The 22,869-nt window shown below is 52.4% G+C and overlaps 2 protein-coding genes across 2 annotated transcripts in view; one reads left to right on the top strand and one right to left on the bottom strand.

The window, feature by feature from the left end:
* Positions 1 to 9,339: 9,339 nt before the first annotated feature.
* On the top strand, positions 9,340 to 11,393 carry LOC135883140 (protein FAM163A-like). The gene is made up of 2 exons (XM_065410199.1): positions 9,340 to 9,432; positions 10,998 to 11,393. Exons 1-2 carry the CDS (start codon positions 9,340 to 9,342, stop codon positions 11,391 to 11,393), a joined length of 489 nt encoding a protein of 162 aa, XP_065266271.1.
* Positions 11,394 to 14,703: 3,310 nt separating this feature from the next.
* LOC135883016 (ADAMTS-like protein 2) overlaps positions 14,704 to 22,869 on the bottom strand; it is a 31,480-nt gene continuing 23,314 nt past the window's right edge. The window contains exons 13-17 of the mRNA XM_065410048.1: positions 22,068 to 22,223; positions 21,374 to 21,544; positions 16,910 to 17,086; positions 14,910 to 15,054; positions 14,704 to 14,822 (exon numbers count right to left, since the gene is read on the bottom strand). Of these exons, the coding sequence (XP_065266120.1) occupies positions 14,704 to 14,822; positions 14,910 to 15,054; positions 16,910 to 17,086; positions 21,374 to 21,544; positions 22,068 to 22,223 (768 nt within the window). The remainder of the gene's footprint in view (positions 14,823 to 14,909; positions 15,055 to 16,909; positions 17,087 to 21,373; positions 21,545 to 22,067; positions 22,224 to 22,869) is intronic.

Raw genomic sequence — 22,869 nt, 5'->3', positions numbered from 1 at the left:
GACTGGGTGATTTGAAAATAACCAGAGGTAACATTAAGTACTAATGCAGAGGCATTGATCCTGCCAGTCCATGTGGCATGCGTTTGCTGCACTCCAAGGAAGAGTGGCCAGAGATCAGGCACAGATGCACGTCCTCTTCTGTAAGTGGTAGCAAGTGTCAACCTCCATATGCATCTGCTGTCTTCCTTACAAGAGCATTGAGTTGGAGGGGCTGGGTCATGAATGGAGACCGGTTGTATCTTAGACCTGGGTTGGATCATTAGGACAAGGATTGCTTCATCCTGCTGTTAGGCAGGAGACACTTGGATGTGTACAGCCACATTCTCCTTAACGCAGGAGCGGATTCTCTCCCGTTCCCTGACCTGTTCATCGCTTTTCACCTTGGTTCTTACAGCTGTAATGCTTCGCCCCTGCCTGTGGAGAATCCATCCCAGTGCGGAGCATGCTGGCCCTATGCCTTCCATAGGATTCCAGCCAAGAGTGAATCTGTGCCGATCCAGGGACTAGTATTCTCTAGGACAGTGAGAAGTTGCCAGTGCTTCTAAGACCAATGGCTCTTGCTTAGCTGTTTGGCTGACTGCTATTGCCTGAACCCTTTGAAATAAAAAACTAGAGCTGGTGAAAAAACTTCAATTATTGTTTTGTGAAAAGAAGCTAAAACTTTGAAATGTCAAAACCTTTCTGCCTGCTGTAATAGAAACTTTGCAGGACAAGTCCCTGCCATCTGTGGAATTCCAGAAAGGATCCACAGTTACACATGGCAACCCATTTTTAACCAGATGATGAAGGGCTTGATGATCCTTTGTCTTCCTAAAAATACCTAGTGTTTGTGTGGGGCTTCGTATGCTTGAAGCACTGTACAAACGATGAATCATCCACACTCCTGTGAGGTGGGGAAAGAAGTCTTCTAGTACATTGTCCAGCCTATATATACATTCACACACTGTCCTTGCTGAATAGACCCAGAGCTGTGTGTTGTACGCCCTATATTGCTGGCAGAAGAAGATTCCCCTCTTGCTCCAATGAGTCCTGTGCTTTTGGAGCAGGAGGATCTGTGTTCTAGCTTCACGGCTGATCTGGGGTTCCCTGTGGCTGTGGCATGCAGACAACTGTAAAGTCCCAGGTTGCCATCAAAGTATTGGCGAACAGAGAGTTGGTGACGTGCTCCAGGCCCCTCAGCAAGTCACTGATCAAGGCAGGGTTAAAACAGGGCTTCCTGACTCCCCAGGGCCTGCTTGCTTCCTCCAGTGAATGGCTGAGAGCTGAACATGTAGCAGGTGTTTGAACATGGAGCATTATGGCCCCTAAATCTCTCCTTGTCTAGTTCCAGCCAAAATAGCCTGCTCCTCGCAGGTTGGGGAGAAGGGTAGAGCCATTCGGATAACCACTCTGTGAGCGCAGGAGAAATGAAAATGCTGGCTGCAGCCCAAGCCAGGAGCACGCTTGATGCCAGCCAGCCGTGTCATCTCTGCACAGCCAAAAAGTAAACCATGAACGAGGCCGGCATGGAGCGTGAACGTGCCCAGCTGGGACTGCCGCTCCATCTGCAGCACGCGCCACGTGCCCAGAGCTTTGCTGGGGCTTGGCAAGGAGGGGGGATCTATTAGCGGGAAAGTCCGTGCGGCCCAATTCACAATAGCGTGACTTGGCTCCCTGCTGCCTACACAACTTAGCTGCGGCTTTGCTTTTCCTGCCGTAATTTTCCTCTGTTTAAACTACCAAACTGAGCATGATTAAGCTCAGCACAGATAAATCTTCCTGTCCTTCCTTCAGCCGCCCCCCCTCCCCGAATCACCTCTTTTTCCCCTCTGCCTCCATCACCTTTGCATTTGGCCTGTGCTGTAGCTGTTTTTCCCCTTTCCTGCTCTCTATGCTTCTCTCCCCCATAGCAGTAAACTCTGGTAAGGGTTGACTTTTTTTTTTTTTTTATACCAGACAGAAAGTCGTCGTCCTCCCTTCAAATCACTGACCAGGGAGGCTTATTCACGGCGGGCCAGGATCCCTATCTCCAGGGCCACCACTGCCCGGCCCCCCATTCCACACATAAGCCATTAATAAGGACATCACTCCGCTCCAGCAGCATGACTCACGCACAGGTCACCTCCGCCCCAGAGCAGGGGGATAAGAATAGAACTCAGTTGTGTGATATGTGGGGTCCGGTTTCCCAGCAGGAGCAGCCCCCGGTGCACCGAGAGCTCATCTGGGGACTTCTCTCGCTCTTGGGAAGCTTGGTGCCAGGTTGCCGAGGTAACCGAGGGGGTGCACACCAGAGCCGATGATGGTGATGAAGCTGGGACAGGTAAAACGGGAGGACAGGAGGAGGTGTCACCCAACCCCCCGCGGCTGGTGCAAGGGCTTACTGGCAACATGCCACTAACCATAACCCGGTGATGCTGATGTGGGAGTCCCAGGGCAGTTTGGACAGAGTCTGAGGGGGGCAGGGGCTCACCATATGCTCTAGAATGTGTGATTTCCTGCGGGCACCTGCAGGGGAATATTGTCATGCTTCCTGCACCTAAGGTTTCTGTGCTCTGTAATAGGCAGGTGGCTCTGGGCTGTGCCCACGACCCACACCGACCAGAAGAATCGCTTGTCCCTCCTGGCCAAGGCAGTTCAGGTGTGGCTGTCCAAGTGAAGCATTTGGGGTGTGGGTGTCAGGTTCAGGCAATGTACAAAACACAGCTCCATCACCCAGCTCTGCTGGCACACAACAGTGTGCCCCGTTGGCAGAGCTGAACTACCCGGCCAAAGGAGAGGGTGTGGGGGAGTGAGCTGTTGGTCTCGATTTTTGTGGAGTAGCTTCCACAGCCCACTTGCTGTGGGGAGGGCTTTCTGAAAGCTCCGTGTACACAGCCTGGCACCTCTCTAGTGAACATCATCTTTAATTTTGTCTTAAGAATCTGGCTCCACCTTGGTGGGAGTTTTTGTGCTTGCGAAACTGCCCGTCCTCGACTAGAGCCAGGCACAGTGCCAGCAACACACGAGCTTCCACCCATGTGCACGGCCATGCCAGTGCACCCCAGCCCAGCTAGTCCAGTCCTCATCCCTCAACACCCTTTCCTGCCAAAAGTTTCAGTTTAGACAAATCAACATTTTCTGATGGAAAAACAATTAGTTGGAAAATTCATGTCCAGTTGTCTTCCATGCTGTGGCCAGTGCAGGACTGTTCCCTGCAGTATATTTGCCAATGCTTTGACCAGTTCACTTTTAAATAACTGAACAATGGGGATTCCGCCAGTGCTCCTTGGAGACCATTCCACAGTCTGCTATTTCTGCCTGTTAGAATATTTTCTTGAAGTTGAGCCCAAAGCTTCATTGTTTAACTTCATTCCATGTTACTAAAACAACAAGGAGTCCGGTGGTACCTTGAAGACTAACAGATTTATTTGGGCATAAGCTTTCGTGGGTAAAAAACCCACTTCTTCAGATGCATGGAGTGAAAATTACAGATGCAGGCATTATATGACGACACATGAAGAGAAGGGAGTTACCTCACAAGTGGAGAACCAGTGTTGACAGGGCCAATTCCATCAGGGTGGATGTAATCCACTCCCAATAATAGATGAGGCGGTGTCAATTCCAGGAGAGGCAAAGCTGCTTTTGTAATGAGCCAGCCACTCCCAGTTCCTATTTCAAGCCCAAATAAATCTGTTAGTCTTTAAGGTGCCACCGGATTCCTTGTTGTTTTTGTGGATACAGACTAACACGGCTACCGCCTGATACTTGATTCCATGTTACTGAAACCCCTTGGATTAACCTAACTATCTTCCTACCATTCTTGTTGTTTGTAGCCTTCAAATACTTTATAAGGGTTTGGTGTATCATACTATACGTTCCCCTCCATCATTGTGAAGCCAGGCTATGCGCATTTGGTTCTTCCAATCAATTCCCACGCATCCTCCCAACCCTGCCCTAATTTTTAGTGTCCCTCTCTCTGAATTTCCAGTTTGCCCCATCAGTGGGTTTATTGAAGTGCTGCATGTCCCAAGTTATATGGCTAGTGTCTGAACTGAGGCATTGGTGGGATGAAGAGCAGGGGAACTCCTTGCAGGGGAGTGTCTGGCGATTTCCTCCCCTGGGAAATGCCTGCCATTTGGTGTGATCCAATGGGAAAGACCAAAGGCTCTTTAGAAGAGTCATCCCTGGCAGAGATAATTTAGCAGTATCCAGAGTGGCACAGTACACCCCTCTCTCTCTCTCCTTTCTCTCTCTCTCTCGAGAGAATATTGAACTGAATTGGGGTGGGAAAGTGTGTGCGTGTGTCGAGAGAGAGAGACACGCACACTTTCCCACCCCAATTCAGTTCAAACAGTGTATGGGCCAGTTCCTTGTGCATTGTGTATATTGTTATAGCTGTGAAACATCTGCCTTATGGGGGACCGTCCATGTGAACCCGTCAGGCATGTGGCCAGCTAACAGGCACTTGCTTGGCACCATCATCATACGGCCGTGCCCTGCAGTTCCATTGCTGAGATGCAGACTACATTGCCAGTGTGCATGTTACCCTGGGGTGGGACATGCAGAGACATGGTGAGCGAGGCGTTACAAGGGAAAATAGGCCTTCGTTTTGCACTGCAGCTCTCCTGGCACTGCGGAGAACCTGGAAGCGCCCGGTTGGTTCTGGTCCATATCCATGCGCTGCTTAGCAGTGGGTGAGTTAAGGGGCCAATTAAACACTTTTCTTATCCGGGCTGCCACCTCGCTTGATCAATTTCATGAGTTAATTACAGGTTTCAGAGTAGCAGCCGTGTTAGTCTGTATCCGCAAAAATAACAGGAGTACTTGTGGCACCTTAGAGACTAACAAATTTATTAGAGCATAAGCTTTCGTGGGCTACAACCCACTTCTTCGGATGCATATACATATATATGCATCCGAAGAAGTGGGTTGTAGCCCACGAAAGCTTATGCTCTAATAAATTTGTTAGTCTCTAAGGTGCCACAAGTACTCCTGTTATTTTTATGAGTTAATTAATATCTCTTGAGGGCTTAATTAGATTGGCTTGGCTGGAAATGGGCTGGGGCACAGGTCCCTCCCAACGAGCATGCACCTGAGGGGGCTGTGACTCAAAGGGAGGTGGGGATCGTTAATTAAATGTGATCACGCCAGCTGCAGCCAGTGTTTTCCCAAGTTACGGAATCAGTGCTGCCCTGGGGAAAAGTGAAACTGACAGACACCGAGCAGGGATGTCTCGGGTGGACAGGCTGCCTGGAAACTGGGTCCATTGGCCAAGGGCCTTACAGTGAGTGGGTTTTCCGTCTTCCCTTTGAAGCAGCAAGGACTGGGTCACTGTAGGAGGCAGGTAGGGCAAATCCTATGTTCCAGCAGAGGCTGGGAACAGCATTATAATGGGAACTACTCAAAGTTCCTCAGAGAGATGGGGTCTAAGGACTAGGACTCTGGGGGCCTGGGCTCTGTTCCTAGCTCTGACACATGACTGATGTGTGATCCTGAGCAAGTCACTTCACCTCTCTGTCTCCTCTCACACCCTGTGTCCATCTTGTTTAGTCAGATGGTGAGCTCTGCAGGGCAGGCACTGTCTCTTTCTGTGTGTACGTACATATGTACAGGGCCTAGCACAGTGGAGTCCTGATCTCATGTGTGGTTGACAGGTGCTACTGTAATATAAGTAAACAACTGTACTGCTTCCTATGTTGTTTTCCTCTCTCTGATTTCTCCCCCTCAGGGACAACCCACGTGTGGCCATGTGGAACTTCCTGCTCCAGTCGTCTCCTCTCAGGCCCATGTGACTGGCACCATTTCAGCCATTTTCAGTGTAAGTGTCCAGCTAAGCTACCCATGACAACCCACTTGTTCAAGGTTAGACATCTGTGTAGGTGCTGAGAAAAGGCCCATCTGAGCCCTGTGGGGAAGAGAAGACATGCTCCTCGTGCACTGATCGTCTGTTTGATGTAGTGTGGTGACTGGATTTACACTACATGGAACAATATACCAAGTACACAAGAGGCTGATCTGGTGGCTAAGGCACTCGACTGGAATTCAGGAGAGCTGGGTTTGATTCCTGGCTCTGCTACAGACTGCCTGTGTGACCTTGGGCCAGTCACTTAGGACTCGTCTTCCCTGCAGAGTTAACTCAAGTTACAACTTAAGTGAGGCCCCGAACTGCAGTCCTGGCTGACCCCCCCACAAGCCCTTCACTTGAGCACGGTGGTCCTTTTAACTCCAGTTTGCTGGCCCACCAAGTGGGATAGGCTAGCTCAAGTCAGCCCAACTCATCAGCTGCTAACATGGCCGCTCTGTGTGCAGCTGGAATGTTGTTTGACAGGCTGGCTGCTCTCACTCAAGCTAGGCTCACTTGAGTGTAGTTAACTCTGCAGTGAAGCCACAATCTTTGAGTTAGGAGCTGTCCCTATACAGCATCTAGCAAAGTGGGGCCCTGCCACTGGTTGGAGCTTTTAGAGAGTGCATCTACTGGCTGTGGAAGCGAGCCTCCCAGCCCAGATCGAGAGAGACTTGGGCTAGTGGGCCTCGTGCCAGTGCTCTAAAAATAGCTGTATAGACTGCTTGGAAGTTGTGACTCGGACTCTAAAGCCCACCCCCATTCCTAGGCTTCAGAGCCCAAGTCACAATCTCTGCATGTCCTATTGTAGAGCAGGCGCGTGAGCCCCGCTAGCCCGAGTCTGTTGAGCCAGGCTAGGAGACTCGCTGCCACGGGCAGAGTATGCCAACCCTAAGTGCTGCTGTAACAATCATACATAAACGGTTTGTGTGGGCCAGTTTTGAGGCTATCCAATAGCATGCAGTGCAATCAGTTGTAAAGATTGTAAGACTAAATAATACTTAACAAAGCTGTGCTTTTCCCCCAAGAAGCAACACTGAATTATTTGCAATCTCATGATAGCCACCATGTCCTTAAAAGGTTGCTCTCTTGGGGGGCCGGGAGGGGAGAAGGTAACGTTTTTTGTAATCCTGGAGGCCAAATGCCCCTAACAACAATGCTAAAAGCCCCATTCTGTGCCCAGGGCTCCTGCTGACTTCAGTAGAGCCATTCACATGCAGTGTAGGGGTGTGTTTGGCTCCGAGACGCCACTCACCAATTCATGCCTTGCTTGCTGATTTCCTTGGGGTGGTTGGTCTTTTAAAAACATCCACTTCTCTGTGCTTCTAATTAAAATATGATAAAAGTGGCAAAGCAGCTAGTGGGCAGGGGAACTGGCTCTGCTGCTGACTCGCTGTGTGTGACTCTGAGCCTGTCCCCCTTCGGTACAATGGGGGTATTAATACTTGCGTCCTAGAGGTGCTGCTTGGCTGAATTCATCTGACCTGCTGAGGCACTTAGAGAGCCAGGGGCTGCAGCGCTGTCAGTTGCACCAGGGCAGCCATTGTGTGGGAGTGGCAGTGAGACAGACTGAGCAGCAATGCCATTCACTAGTGCCTTGGGAGCTTTATGCACCAGGCTGCATGGCTGGACTGACGGAGGGGGGTGGGCACTGCCAGACCCGCTGGGGCAGGGCTACCCGCACTTGCATCGTATGCCCAGCAATGTACTGAAAAGTGCACTGCTCATGCATGCTGAGCCAGATCCTGGCCCTTGCATGAAGCCCAGATAGGCCAAAGGAGGAGGGGGGAGTTCCCATGGAGCAGAGGGAAGGGGAATCCTCTCCCCAAGGCATGGAGCAGCAGCAGAGCCATCAGGCTTTCAGCAGCCCCTGCAGCTGCCCTCGCCCCCAGCCCACTGTGGGGTTTGATGAAGGATTGGCCAGTCTTGCCCGCACTGAGGTGAAGGGGGGAGCCCGTGTGACAAACCAGAGCAAGTGGCTGTGTGGTGTGCTGTTGCCACGGCCATCGCAGAGTGATCTGATGGGCAACGAAATTGCAGGAAATAGCCACGGGTTTTTTTGCCCTTGCAAATTACTGCAGAGTAAATGTTATGCAATGCGCACAGCTCAACTCGCGTAGATCCTGGGTCCCTGCAGCATAGCACCATCACTGACCATTCATTCGTAGACCCAGCAATGGGATTAAGCTAATGAGGGTCCTGATTCTCAGAGGCGCTTAGCACCTCCAGTTACCACTGACATCAACTGGAGTTGTTGGTGCTCAGCACCTCTAGAAATCAGGCCCGAAATGCCCCAACACCTGCCTATCCAGGTTTGAATCACTGCCCCCTGGTGGCTGGTCAGATATTGCATAATGAACAAACATGGTCTAATCTCTCTCTCTCTCTCTCTCTCTCTTTCCTCCCCATCCCTTGCAGGTCCAACGCACCCTTCAGTGAACGTAAGTACCCTATGTTAACTCTTTCAGCCCTGTCACCCACTTCATGCCCTCTTTGCACTGACTTCCCTTCTCTACGGCACTTTTAATGCTGGATGGTGCTGGGCTGTTGCAGAGAGGCTAAGGGCTTCCCCAGACCTGCTGATGCCTTGGAGCCTGCTGTGCTCTGGAGTTTGGGTTTGCAAAGGCTCCGTGACCAAGTCAGGCTGTACCTTTTGACTTTCCCTGCTGGAGCTCTGGGTTTGAATCTGGCTTCATGCTCCTCAGATCACAATTGATGCTCAGTTTGGAGGGATCTTTGTCCTTAGTCCTTATCAGAAATTCTTCATGCAGTTAAGCTTCAGAAGTAGCCTCTGGTCCAGAGCCACCTGCAGTTGGACGAGACTGGTCACACTGCACAGGGACCTGCTTCTTGAGGGTCAGCCCTGTATTTTTCAGCTGGAAACTTGCTCACCAACTAGAGGCAGCAGGCAGTAGCTTGAGCCTGCCCTCCCCTGGGTATATGGAAGAGCTGCCCATGTAGCTGTCAGAGCATCAGCCAAAATCTACTCCTTCCAAGCTTAACTACAGTCTCCCAGCTTGTGTGCTGTTGAATTAGTGCCACCTAGTGGCTATGTTGGGAGCATGGAGCCTTGACTTGCTGAGTGCCCTTGGGCAAATCCTTCCAGCTCAGTTCCCCGAGCTAGAACATGGGGCAGTGGGCTGCAAGGGTTAATTAGTGTTCCTTAAGCACTTTGAGACACCTGTGTGAAAAGGGATATGTATGCAAGGTACAAGAGAAGGGCCTTCTGCTACCCTCCTCGCCTAGTCCTGGAGAGTTGCATTTAATTGGTCACAGTGCTCTCCACCCTTCTGTTTTTCAGGGGTTTCTTTGACTAACGCCATTCATTCTCCCACATGCACAGAGAACTCCCTGGGATTGATTCTGCAGCCACTGAGCTACCCCTATGTAAAGTCAGCGGTGGTTGCACGGATGCAGCAGTAGCAGAATCAGATCCCCTAACTCGAACCACAGTAACTGACCACTGCTCTTAGCTCTCTTGACTTTAACCCACTCCTTTCCTTGCACTGCCTTTCAGAGTTTGATGGAGAATCGGTCGGATGACAGCAGGAACTGTTGTTATCACCGGCGGAATACTAGCAACCGTGATCCTACTGTGTATTATTGCGGTGCTCTGTTATTGTAGGCTACAGGTATGTAACTACACTTCTGGGGTGCGGTCCCTGTGCTTTGCATTTACCTGGACAATGCAGGTGAGTTTCAGGAATGCTGCTGTGCATTGCTTTATACCCCACTGCAGCAGGACACCGGGTGTTGTGATTGTTAGATCTTTGCGATGTTCTCCCTTTCCCAGGGAGCTCCATAGAGTGAAGGCTTAATTTCTTTTCCTTTTTCCTGGTGCTGGATGCAAATCCTGGGGGTTGAGGGTTTGTAGAGCTCACAGATTAATTGGAGGGATTGGCTGGTTTCACAGTTACTCCTGTAAAGTAAACCACTGGGGTTTTTTCCCTAACATTAGCTAAAAAACCCTTTTTATACATTGAAGTGAACTTGGTGCTGTGTGCTCAGGGTAGAGACAGAGTTCCCCACCATGCCCAGGCTAAGCTGCCTCAAATTTTCTGGACTAGATTTTCAGTTCCTCTTGCGCTACTTTGCACCATGTGCATGGCACATAGTGGCTGAATATTCACTGTAAGTGGCCAGCAGAGTCCTCCTTTGGCAGAGGCGGTCTCTTCACTGCTGTAAAACCTCTGAAGCTGGCTCCTGTGCCAGCCACCTCTTCCCAAAGCAGAGGCTATGCTGAGGAGAAAGGGGGATATGTGTTCGGGCGAGGCGGAGCTCCAGTATGCTACTCTGATTGCCACTGACATAAGGTTCCTGTGACAGTGTATCAGGCCCTTTGAGGCCCCTGCTGGAGGCATCATGGTCCTACCACACCCTGCTCCAGGGAAGAAGCAGTGAAGGTGGCTCCTCCAGGCCTGCCTAGAGTGGCTTCCATATGAGGAGAAATTAATAAGACTGGGACTTTTCTGCTTGCAAAAGAGATGACTAAGGGGGATATGAAAGAGGTCTATAAAATCATGACTGGTGTGGAGAAAGTAAACAAGGAAGTGTTATTTACTCCTCCTAACACAAGCACTAGGCAGCAGATTTTTTTAAAAAAAGGAAATATTTCTTCACACAATGCACAGTCAACCCGTGGAACTCTTTTCCAGAGGATGTTGTGAAGGCCAAGACTATAACAGGGTTCAAAAAAGAACCAGATAAATTCATGGAGGATAGGTCCATCAATTACTATTAGCCAGGATGAGCAGGGATGGTGTCCCTAGCCTGTTTGCCAGAAGCTGGGAATGTGCGACAAGGGATGGATCACTTGATGATTACCTGTTCTGTTCTATTTCCTCTGAAGCACCTAGTATTGGTCACTGTCGGAAGACAGGATACTGGGCTAGATGGACCTTTGGTCTGACTCAGTATGGCCGTTCTTATGTTCTTAAGCTCTTTGCGTCTCCTCTCAAATGGTTCTATGTAGAATTCCCGGTAGTTGACCATTATCCTTCAGCCCCTGCTGAAGGACTTTCATTGATGAAGAAACATGGGGGGGGGAGGGGAGGGAGAATGACCATGAATCCTAAAAATGTCATCAAACGTAGCCTGTGTCCAAGACCGTGTGTGACCCTCTACGGGCCTTTGTGCACAAGCATAGCTGCATAGTATGCCATCCTCTTGCTAACCAAAGCCTTTCCCTTGTGCATAGTATTATTGCTGCAAGAAAGATGAATCTGCTGAGGAAGAGGAGGAGGAGGAGGAGGAGGAGCCTGACCTTCCCACTCACTCATACCTTACGACCTGCAATGCCTGCAACTCTCGCATCGTGGATGGGCAGGGCAGCCCAGCACCACCACCCCAAGAATTTAACCAGCAGGGTGCTCGGAACTACTGCCCTACCTGTTCCCCCTACGGCTCGCCCTTTTACATACGGACCGCTGACATGGTGCGGAATGGCGGTGAGAGGATCACCTACACGCCCGCATGCTACAAGGAAATGGGGCCACCCATCAAAATGGCAACCCTCCAGAGTTACCCGATGACCCGCCATGGCATCGTCCACGAGACCTTTCCAAACCCGAGGGCTATTAGTACAGACGTGTAATCAGCATTGTCACTATCTCACAGGGTGCACCAATGAGATGGCCATCAAGGGGTGGGGGCTCCATTTATTTCAGTGGGGTTTCTTGCAAAGGAGAGGAACCCTTGAACGAACATCAACAGCTAAGTCAGAGACCCAGTGTGGTCCTGATGTTGATCTGTCCAGATCACTGTAAGCTTTCATGGGATATTTGAATGAAGAGCTTGAACGTGGTGATTTCTGAACCTATCACAAGTGTAATTATTATTCCACTGTATCTACAGAAGGGACTTGTCTAACGAGGGCTATGTACAGTATGGACTAACTTAGTTATCAAGACACTTGTGACTCTCCTTATTCCCTTGAGTCCTTAATGAGGTCTTTGGTGTCTACACTAAGCAAATCCTACTTGTCACTTTCCAAGGCAATACCACTGGCCTCCAGTATGGATGAACTGAGCACATTCAGCAAGAGCAAGACGTCATTCTGGGAGCTGTCGGCTCCAGCAATGGCTGCGGCATTAGAAAGGAGGAAGAGAGAGAGGGTGAAGCTCCAGCCACTCTTGCTTGATGAAAGCTAATGGAGAAGCAAATAAACAAATAGTTTGATCATTTTGTTCCCTTCGTATCACATTAGTTGCAATTGAATGCTAGTGTCTGTGTTAGAATGTAAAATAGGATAACCTCTCCCTGGCTACTTTAGATAATTATGAGGGGGAGAAAAGGGGACTAGTGAAATTACTGATATATGCTAACAATGCAGATGATGCTGCTGCCAAAAAACAAAAAACCTTTAATCTTCACAGGCTTTTTTAGGAGTGATTTAATTTAGAGGCATAAAAAGCGCAAGGTTTTATTGAAAGGAAAAATTGCACTATTAAAGAATGAAAGCTTTGATCTTCTGCAGTGTGCAAAGCCCTGAAAGGCCCACTGCCATCTTCTGGGAAACTGAGAAATAGTCTGTTTAAGACTAATTCTGCTTACAATAGCAATAGGGATGGAAAAGTCCTACTAGACCATGACCTTGGGGTCATGACCACCAGTGGGGGGAATCACACAGACAGGTCTTTAGGGGGCTCATGATTGCCTTTCCTTTCTTTGGGGCTAGATTGGAAGTCCAAGCCTACTTTCTGGGGTAATACGGGGTCACCGCATGAAAAATGTTGACAGCCACTGAGCTAGACCATCCAGTCCACCTCTCTGCAAAATGGACATGGAGATTATTTTTTACTCCAGTACCAAACTAGGTCAAAATTACTAAAAAGGCGCATCTGTCATTCTGATCCATTTCCATAGCAGCCAGCTGCAGGGTCCCCAACACATGGTCCCGTGAGTGCAGGTGGAGAGTACAAATTGGTTGCAGATGAACATATAAAGCTAAGTTCCTCCTGCCACACAAATTTCCTTAGTGATGATAGCTAGAGTATGTTTAACACACGGCCGTGATATTTAGGCAGAATTATTTAGAACTATAAATTGTGATAGAGGAAATAGTCTAAATCCATGAAAGGTGCTGGACTGACTGACAGCCTTTATATTCTCTGTTTATCCACAGCTGAGGCATGACGTGGTGCAGGATCCACATTAGCAGGTGAGAGGAGAGTTCAGTCTTCAGGCCCATTCACTCTTTGGCGTCCCTGCTGAGACTGCCAGTGAGGGAGCAGATTAGTGCCAAATGTGATGGTGGTGCATGTGACGTGAGTGTCTCTCCATCAGGAACCAACCCTTTTGGTGTAGACCATTGAACGGCCACTGGTCGCCTGCTGGTCTGTATTTGAACCAAGACCTTAAAACTGAAAGACTTTGCATCCTGATACTCCCTGGCCCTTAAGCCATCCCGTCCTCACTGCGACCCCTAAATAGAATATTCTCCAGTTCTCCCTCATATGGCAGTTGCCTCTTAAGTGTCTTCTTAACAACCCTGGGAGAAAAAAACAGCTAATGTTGGGAGGGCGGTAGTAGCAACAAAGGCCTCTGACCCCAAGTGTTCAATAGCCCATTGCTCCTATTGGCATCCTATCCCAACCAGCAAACTCCCCTGGTGATACAGTGTCTGACAGGGTTTTCCTTGGTCTAACTCAACAAATCCTATCCTTTCATATGCTAGTACCTGCTTTAGCTAGCCCTCCAGCCTGAATTTAACCCCCACAAGGCCTGTGGTGGTCAAAGTGCAGCCCATGGGCTAGACAAAGCACAAAGCTCTGCCTCTTTAATATGAAGGGACGGCCCAAGGAGACTATGCTACCTCTTCCCAGTGAAGGTTGCTGGGATCAAGGTGGTGCATTATATGACAGGCTGTAGGCTCTGTGGGTCACACCTCTGTTAAAAGGGAAGACAGCTGTAGTTTGCTCCATTGTACACACATTAAATGTGACCCTTAGGCTTCTAGCAGGCTGATGTGGCTCTGAGTGAGGAAAAGTGGTCTGAGATTGGTAGTACACCGCAGCTGAAGACCCCCATCACACATGAAATACTAAACACATTTTGCACGTGTGCTGGAATATGTGGATAAGTACAAAATATACACAACTCAAGTGGGAGCCCAAACTGTAGCTTCAGACCTGCTAAGGGGTGAGGGAAGGAACAGGGAAGTCAGACTTTTCTACTTGTTGCTCTACATCTTTGTTGCTCAGCTGTGAATACAGAGTGAATGTCAGAAATAAATGAGGACTTTGAACTATAAAGCGGGCAGTCTCTCTTCTTTGATCGGGGCCGGGCAGGTTTTACACAGTGCTGTGCTGGAAGCCATCTTGGGGCACATGGGGCCCCCCCATCCATTCCAGCTCTACCCCCCTTCCATGCCTGAACACACATGCGCAGGAAATACAAATGGATGGGTTATCGCTTTACTGTCAAATGACTTTTTTGTTTGAAAATTGACCTTGTGGCTGGAGGGTACAGCAGCTGGTCTAGCTGCTGCCAGCTGTGGTACACACTCGGCCATCTCTTGTTGGGACTCCTTGTCACATCCCTGAAGCTCTGGGTGCAGACCCAGCAGGAGTAGGGCCACGAATTAGCAGTGTGGTGGGGAAGAGGAGCAGCTCCTTGGTGGTGATGGACAGCAGGGACCAATGTCCCACACTACCCAGGCTCTGGTTGCTTTGTAGGAATTGCTGGTCTCTCTATAAAATCCTATAGGTGAAGAGGGGACCGTTATTGCTATGTGTGCCCAAGGAATCCTTCCTAGCTGAGCAGGATGTTCTACAGGGACTGGCTCCGTGACGGAGCACCCCAGGCGGAATGGCTTCTGTCATAGAAAAGGGGTTTATGGTGGAGTCTATTTCTAAGGGGATCTTGCCCCTTGGTCTTGGAAGGGAAGTGTGGTGTGGCAGCCATCAGGACGCCTTACTCCTACACGACCGGCAGCAGGCCTTCCTGTAGTACCAATGGGAGCACAGCTTCACCTTCAGCACCAGCACGCAGTTGGCTGTCGTTTTGTCTTCACAGTCTTCGTCTGGGGAGCAAAAGCATCCACAGCAGCGGTTAAAGCAAGGGCTTGCCCCCAGGCCTGAGCTCCCCTCCCAAGAGCCTCCCCCTTTACCTGGTGCCTCTGTGGGGCACACCTGGAGCTGGCACGTCTGCTTGGCGTCGGGTTTGAAAGCTGGATCACAGCCCTGTCCCAGGGCATCTCCCTGGTAGCACTTCACCTCTCGGAGCCGCAGGCCAGCACCACACGTCTTACTGCACTGTCGGAAGCAAGAGGGAGAAGAAGCAGGCTGTGAGCATGGTGCCTTTCTATCACCCTCCCCCCCCATCACTCCTCTTGGCACCCCAAGGCAGGGGATATTCACAGAGGGAGTTCCCACTTCACCCCACAGCGAGTCCCCAGCCAGCCTCTCACGTAATGGGGCTTGGGGGAAAACTACTGTTCTCTTCCTGCATTTCCCTGTGCCCATTACTGACTGGTCCCAAGACACTTGCTCTTCCTCTTCCGGCTGGCTCTCAGCATAAGAGCTAGCAGCTCAGAAATATACCCCAGGCCGTGCTGAGAGTTGTACAAGCTGAATAAAAGGGTTGGCCTCATTAACAAGCATATCCTGCATTCCCAGTGCTATGCATGTCTGCACAGTGCCTGGAGACCTGGCCCATGCTATGGGGCAGACAGTCTAAGACAGGGGTGGCCAACCTGAGCCTGAGAAGGAGCCAGAATTTACCAATGTACATTGCCAAAGAGCCACAGTAATACATCAGCAGCCTCCCATCAGCTCATCCACCCCGCTCCCAGCGCCTCCCGCCCACCGGCTGCCCCGCCGATCCGTGCCTCCCCCTCCCTCCCTCCCTGCACCTCCTGATCAGCTATTTTGTGGCATGCAGGAGGCTCTGAGTGGGTGCGGGAGGAGCGATGGCACGGCAGGCTCAGAGGAGGGGGCAGGAGGTTCTGAGTGGGTGGGGGAGGAGCGATGGCACGGCAGGCTCAGAGGAGGGGGCAGGAAGGGGGGTAGTGAGGGCAGGGCCTGTGGCAGAGCCAGGTGTTGAGCAGTGAGCACCCCCAGCACATTGGAAAGTTGGCGCCTGTAGCTCCAGCCCTGGAGTCAGTGCCTACACAAGGAGCCGCAGATTAACTTCTGAAGAGCCGCATGTGGCTCCGTAGCCACAGGTTGGCCACCCCTGGTCTAAGACCTTCAGACCACCAGGCACTCAAAGGGCTGCAGAGGAGGTTAGAATTTATATTTCGTAACAAGTGAGGCTGCAGGGGGGACTGATGATGGAGGAATGGACCCTTTCCCTGCACCGTACGCAACTTGTTCAAATCCACCCCAGGGCAGGTGGGGACTGAAACTGGCTACCAGCCAACGACCCTTTGGTGGCCTACGGGGAATAAGTGTGGTGGTTTCCATCTACCACCCATTGCTTAGGCGCATGCATTGCAAAATACCTCCTACCACACCCATGTACTTGCTCATCAGCCCCCTGGTGGGAGATTCAACAGAGATGCCAGGCACAGAATGGTTTCAGAAACTGAGCTCCCTTCTCATCCCTGGAGAAGGGGCCTTGCAAGGCAGGGCTGGGGCACATGGGTGGGCTATGGCGGAAGCTTGCTCTGATGCTGCCCCTCGTGTGGTCAAAAAGGATTCCCATCCCCGGGGCTGTCAGTCTGGCACCGTTCGCTAGCATTACACACACCGATTACATTGAATTGAAAGGCAGGAAGAAAGTTGACTTCTGGAGGGTAAGGATATGCATTCTACTCTATGGGGCATGACACCCAAGGGAGATCAGCACCAAGATAGTCACCTTTACCCAGCACACTGGTAATTGGTGTCCCTACTCCTGCTAGGTCTGTACTCAGAGCCTCAGGGATGTGAGCATGTCCAGCCCTCTCCTGCTAGCACCTGAAAGGAGCCGGTTTGGTGGTTCCATTCAGACCTAACTATGCCACAAGCACAACGCGAAAGTAGAAATTCTCCAGGCTCCCTTGACATCTGTCTTCCTCTGCAGCACCCTGGGGTGTAGGCCTGTCACCCCTTCCCCCTTGGCATTTGTCATTTCCATTTTCCTGCCAGCTTCTTCGACACCCACCTCCTCTCTCTCACTCCCTACCTGAGACCAGGAGGTCGTGAACCACGTAGAGCAAGGCCTCTTGAAACAGGCCGCCTGCACCTCAGGTTTCTGGGAGGCATTGCAGCGCTTTTCTGGATACTCCCTGTACATGCCGTTCTCCAGGCCGGCACACAGCACGCTCCTGGTCTTCACCCCCCGGCCGCAGCTGGCGTCACACTGGAAAAGCGAAAAGCAAGCCAGCTCATTCACGGCTGCTAAGGACTGCTACACCCCAGGCATAGGGCTCAGGCTGGTAGATGTGCTGGCCTTCCATCAGGGGGGATTCTTGCTCAGAGCAATTCACAGTACAATCTTGAACAAGTCACTTAACATTTGTGCTGCTACTGACCCAGCCACTGTTGCCAATGAAAGTTAACAGCCTCAATACCTTTGAGACGCTGGATGTTAGTGTCTGTAACTGGCTTTGAGGTCCTTAGACACAGAAGAGCATCTGAGCTACCAGGCTAAAAGTAGCAGTGTAGCCACAGTAGTACGGGCAGTGGTGGTGCAGGCAGGCTGCCCCAAGTACATACCCACGGGGTTCAGGCAGATCTGCACTCGGGGCAGCAAGCCCATGCTACCACAGCAGCACTGCTATCCGATGTGAGCTACTGCGCCTATGTTTACATGCACTGGGAGTCACGCCCCTAGATCAGTGTGTAGATTTAGCCTTTAGGTAGGTAGTTGTACCCAGATGCCATGTAAGAGATGGATATTACAGTGCATTAATACATCAGTCTTGCTGGGTGATGCATTTCACACTCCTGGATCGGGACTGAAGGAACACAAGGCAGGCAGGGGAGGGGGAGAGTGAGGAAAAAAGGAGGGAAACTCCAGGGGGTGACTGAAGCTGAGAGGGGCAACCCGCAGAGGCCCTCGCAAAGTGCAGCAGCAGAGAACCTGCCTGAAGCCTGGGAAGGACAGGGCGGCCGATCGGGGACACCCCAGGACAGGAGCCAGGAGGAGCACTGTGCCAGGGAGGAATCGCCCAAGAAGGACAGGCCGGAACTGGACCCAGTATCACTGCTGCCCAGAGCTGCATGGGGCTGTGAGTACTGGGGCTTGTGACTCTGCATTGAGAACAAGGAGGGAGGCTGCTAGCTAGTTAAGTGGGGAGGTGGTCGCTCTGTGTGGCTTTGCAGAGAGCAGCAGAAGAGGGCACCGGAGTTGTTTGTTGGGGAAAGTTCACTGGCGCCGAAGACGACCAGGAGCACCCAAGACTCACCATTGGACTGGAACTTTGCTTAGGACTCCTGAACTCTGTGTGCAGCCACATTGCTCAGTATCTGCCCTGTCAGACTGTGCTACCACTGGGCCCGTGGGGCCTTGGTTTGGATGCAACCCTGTTCTACTGCTCCCCCTATATTTCTCCTTGTTGTTTTTCTTCTCTCATCCCTCTGTAAATAAATATCTCCCTTTCTTATATCCATTGTACTTTTCCTGTGGGTGTGTGTGTTCACTTTGGGGGGTTTGGAACAGCTGCCCCTGGGGTGGAAGGGATTTCTCCTGCTGCATTCCTGTGCGCGCCATCTCTTGGCCAGAGCTGCCTGCAGAGCAGACTCCATCTTGGCCACGAGGGTGCTAAAGTTACACTTAGTTGGAACGGGCGCCATGCCAGTGCAGCATGACGTGGAGCTCTATCGACACACTTTAGCTTGTAAGACGGCTCTAATATACTCAGTCATGCAGTAGCAAGAGTCCAGCTCTGTTCTGCGCCCTCTGTGTGTTCCTAGCTGCCTCTGCCAGCATGACTGCCACCTCTGTGCTTTTCACTCCCCCTCGCCACAGCTGGGGGGCAGGGAGCTGGATTGTATTCCATCTTAATCACCCTCCAGCTAGACTTGATCACCAAGGACCGCTCAACCCTGGAAGGGGACATGTGAGAAGAAAAGCGCTCCGCTCACCTTGTGGAGCTCAGACTGAGTTCACAGGCGCTGGCACTTGGAGAAACAGAGCTTGTAAACCTAGCTGCACTGGGGTGTGCAAATTGCACAGCAGGCAAAGGGAGGAAGGGGTTAATGGACTGCCATGGCCTAGGGAAATAAAACAGCCCCAGCTTATTACACACATCAAGCCCAGAGCATGGGGCCTCACTCCCTCAGCACTAGCCAGGAGGTGGGTTTAAGCAGGCCGCTTAGACAAAGGGAGAACACTCTTTAGCCAGGGACGGCGGGACCCTGGGCACCTAGAGCTTGAAATGTAGAATTATCAAGTGGCTTCCCTGCTTCATATCCCCGCCCCAGCTTAAAGGTGCTCAGGGCCTAGCAGGTTCTGCTGGGCCCCAGGGCATCTCTGTGGTCCCTCCTGAGTTTACTGTAAAGCAGGGGGTGGGAAAACTTTTTGGTCCAAGGGCCACATCTGGGTGGGGAAATTGCATGCAGGGTCATGAATGTAGGAATGGGGCAGGGGGTTGGGGTGCAGGAGGGAGTGCGAGGTGGAGGGTGGGGGTGCATGTGCAGGAAGGGGCTCAGGGCAAGGCGTTGGGGCACAGAAGGGGTACAGGGTGTACGAGGGGCCTCAGGGCAGGAGGTTGGGGTGCAGGAGGGTGTGGGGTATGGGAGGGGGCTCAGGGCAGGGGGTTGGGGTGCAGGAGGGGTGCGGCAGGGGGTTGGGGTGCGGGGGTGGTGCCTGCAGGTGAGGGCAGTGCACGGCCCCCTCTGCCCCCCCTTTCCCCCTCCCCAGGGGCCACAGGGACTTAGTGCTGGTGGCTTCCAGCAGCAGCACAGGGCCCGTGGCGCCACGGGTTGGCAATCCAGCGGGCCGTAGTTTGCCCACCCCTGCTGTAAAGCTGTGTTAGCTCAGTGCTTTGTGGGGAAACCAAATGCCAAAGCGTCCCGGTTTGCATTGTCTGGGATGCCGCGTAAAACAAGCTATAGCAAGGCTGAAGCTGGCAGGCAGCACAGAGCAGCGCCTGGACTGAGGCTGAGTCTATGCTACCATGGGCCATTTTGAAAATCAGTGGCACAAAGCAATCATATTCGCTGGAGCCTTTGTTCTGCTCTGACATTGGCAGCAGCTGTGGTGTAGACAGGCCATGAAGGGGGCTGGCAGAGTGTGGCTGGCTGGGGAGGGTGGCTGGCAGCTAGGTTGTGCTAGAAGGAACAGGCTGGCTGGAACCCAGCCCCTCGTGCAGTTACCCTCTCCCTAGGCCCAGACTACCCCGTCCCTCCCCCTCGGATCTCCAGTTGTGCCCACACTCAACCCTGCTGTCTCTGCCCCCTGCCCCCCGTGACAGATGGCCTGGGTTTCAATCTGGTCACTCTAGACCTCAAGTCGAAGCGGAGGAGGCAGAGGCAGATACAGCTCGTCTGCTTCTGGGCCTGAGGGATGCTCACACTGCAGTGTGCTTTCATTGGCTCTTAGTGAACGCTTCAGGAGACGCCTGCGGCACAGTGACCTTGATGGCCCTGCTTTCAGACCGCCTACGGGTCCTAGGGTTTGGCTGGGGCCCCTCTCCAGTGGTCTCCCACTGTTACTGCGGTGTGTGTGTAACAGGGCTGAACTTAAGGGCCTTGTTTAGATCTTGGATCTGCAAGAACCACCACGCTAGAAGGGAGGAGCAGCGCTCCTCCTAAGCCAACACTGCTCTCTGATGGGAGCTACGGGAAAGCCAGCACATGTCAAGCCATTGCAGAGCAGCAGCTGGGGGGAGTGGCATTTGTGACTCCCCTCCCTGCTTTGGGAACCTCCTGAGCAGCCTCGGGCGGGGAAAGTGCCAGCTGGCAGGCGGTTCTGCTAACCCAGCCCGGGACGGCATAGCTCTAGCACCAGCGTAGGGGCTGTCGCTGCCCAATGCCCCGCAGCTCTGGCAGTACAACTGGGAGCCCAAGGCCATCCAATGGAGCGTCTGGCCTAAAGAGACCTGCCCCAATTCAGCCTGACCAATGATGGCCTCCTCCAGCCTCTGCTATGGCAGGCAGGATGCTGAGATCTGCTCCAGGGAGCAGGAGGGCCACAGCAGCAAGAAGAGAGTGAAGCAGCTAACCAGCCCCAGGGAGCTGAGGAAACTGCCCTCCCCCGCGGTGAGCCAGACTTCAGGTGGGGAGCGGAGCTGAGCTCTGCCTCAGGAACCACCTGTCCTGCAGCAGAGGGTGAGTCCCACCAGGCACTGCTTCATTATGTCCCCCACTCCTGTGTGCTGCTCCTGCCCCCAGCCATCTCTCCCCAGGGGACAGCGCTCCCTCTCCTCCCCAGGGACCATTCCCCTGGCTTCTCGGCTTCCCCAGGGCTTGGGCTTTGATCCTTCCCTGGGCCCCAAATGCTCTCCCTCCCGGGAGCTCATCCCAGCCTCACTGCCTTCTCCCAGCCCCTCAGGGCTGACACACAGGCCCCCTGTGCTTGTAGAACAGCCATGTTGGATGACCAAGGCCCATGGACCCCTTTCCTCCCCCTGAGGGGGCCGGATGCCTGGAGTCAGCCACTCCAGACAGCAGGCAGGTTGAAGTGAGGCCACTTCAGGCTTACCTGGTCCCATTCCTGTTCCACCCAGTGTGCAGGGCAGTTCTTGTCCCCACAGGGGTAGACAGCCAGAGGCTTGTCGGCCGGGTCGCACTGAGAGTCCGAGATCACCTTCCCCTCCAGGTTGCGACACACGACAAAGCGGCTCATCCGCCCCTTGCCGCACGAACCTGAGCACTTGGAGAAATAAAGGGCATGTCAACGTGCCAGTCACTGAACAGCATTGGCAGGAGTGGAGGGAGCATGGTTGAGTGGCCAGAGTATGGGAGTGGGCGGCAAGAGACCGGTGTTCTGGTCCTAGCTCTGATGCTGACACGCCGTGGTTAAGGGCTTAGGGCCTCAGCACAGCCTCCTTAGCTCAGGAGATGCAGTAGCTTCCTTTCTAATCCCTTGTTTACAGGCACTCATAATGGTCCCAAACTTTTGAGCTGACCTTTTCCAGGCTCCATCTGTGCCTGGAGGGGAATGTTTGTTAAAAGTCTGAGCAAAAACAACTCAGCCGTTAGTGTATAATGTAAACTGTCTGCGTGGGCGATAATCCCGTAATCCGCTCCAGGGGGAGGAATTCCGGACCCGTAATCTGCTCTGGGTGTGAGGGGGATTCTGGTCCCACAATCCACTCTAACGGGGGGCAGGGTGGATTCCATCTCCACCTCCATTCAGGCCAGGGAAAGAGGAAAAGCAGCCGGCCTGGACTCACCGGTCCCCAGTCAGAGGCAATCCAGCGCCGGTCACAGGGTGGGCCTGTGCACTCCTTCTCACTGACAGGCTTCAGGGCCTCATCGCAGAGGGCTGGCTCTACTGAGCAGCGTACCTCCCTCTTCATCATCCCCTGACTGCTGCATCGAGCAGAGCACTGTAGCACAAGAGACCAGACTGCGTCGGTGAGGGGACAAGCGATTGGGTAGGGGGAGAGGGAAAAGATGCATTTTTCTTCCCTAGACTGAAGTGAGTGCAGGTGAGAGGGGAAGGCTGGTCCTGTGGCTAAAGCAGTGGCGGGGGACTCATGATACTGGGGTTCTAGTCCCAGCTCTGCTGCTGGGTGGCTGCAGGCAAGTCACTTCACCCCAATGCCCCCAAGTTTTGGGTGCCCAGCGTGAGTCACCTTGGGCTTGATTTTCAGAGCCGCTGAATGCATTCAGCTCCCACCAGAAATGCAGGGGCCTGGCACGTCTGAAAACCAGGCCCAAGGCGTGTTGAGTTGACCACCGAAAATCAGTGACCTCTTCTGAAAGCGTGGGGCTTAGCTTCTTGGTGCCTCAGTTTCCTGAGCTGTAAAATGGGGGGTGGGTTAGTCTTGCAGGGGTGCTCTGTAGCTAAGTTCACTGAGATCCTCACAGAGATGATCCTATAAAAATGCAAATTGTTATACAAGATAGCAGAAGGGGTAGCAGACTCCACTCCCCTGGACTGTGTTAGAACAGGAAAAAGATGGGCAAGAACAATGCTAGGTTCCCCGTGATGCCTAATTACTGTGCCTCAAACTACCCAGAGACCTCCTC

Source organism: Emys orbicularis, chromosome 8 (assembly GCF_028017835.1).
Source record: "Emys orbicularis isolate rEmyOrb1 chromosome 8, rEmyOrb1.hap1, whole genome shotgun sequence".
Taxonomy (NCBI): Eukaryota; Metazoa; Chordata; order Testudines; family Emydidae; genus Emys; species Emys orbicularis.
Note: the sequence above shows the minus strand (reverse complement) of the source record. Positions and strands in the feature narration are given on the sequence as shown.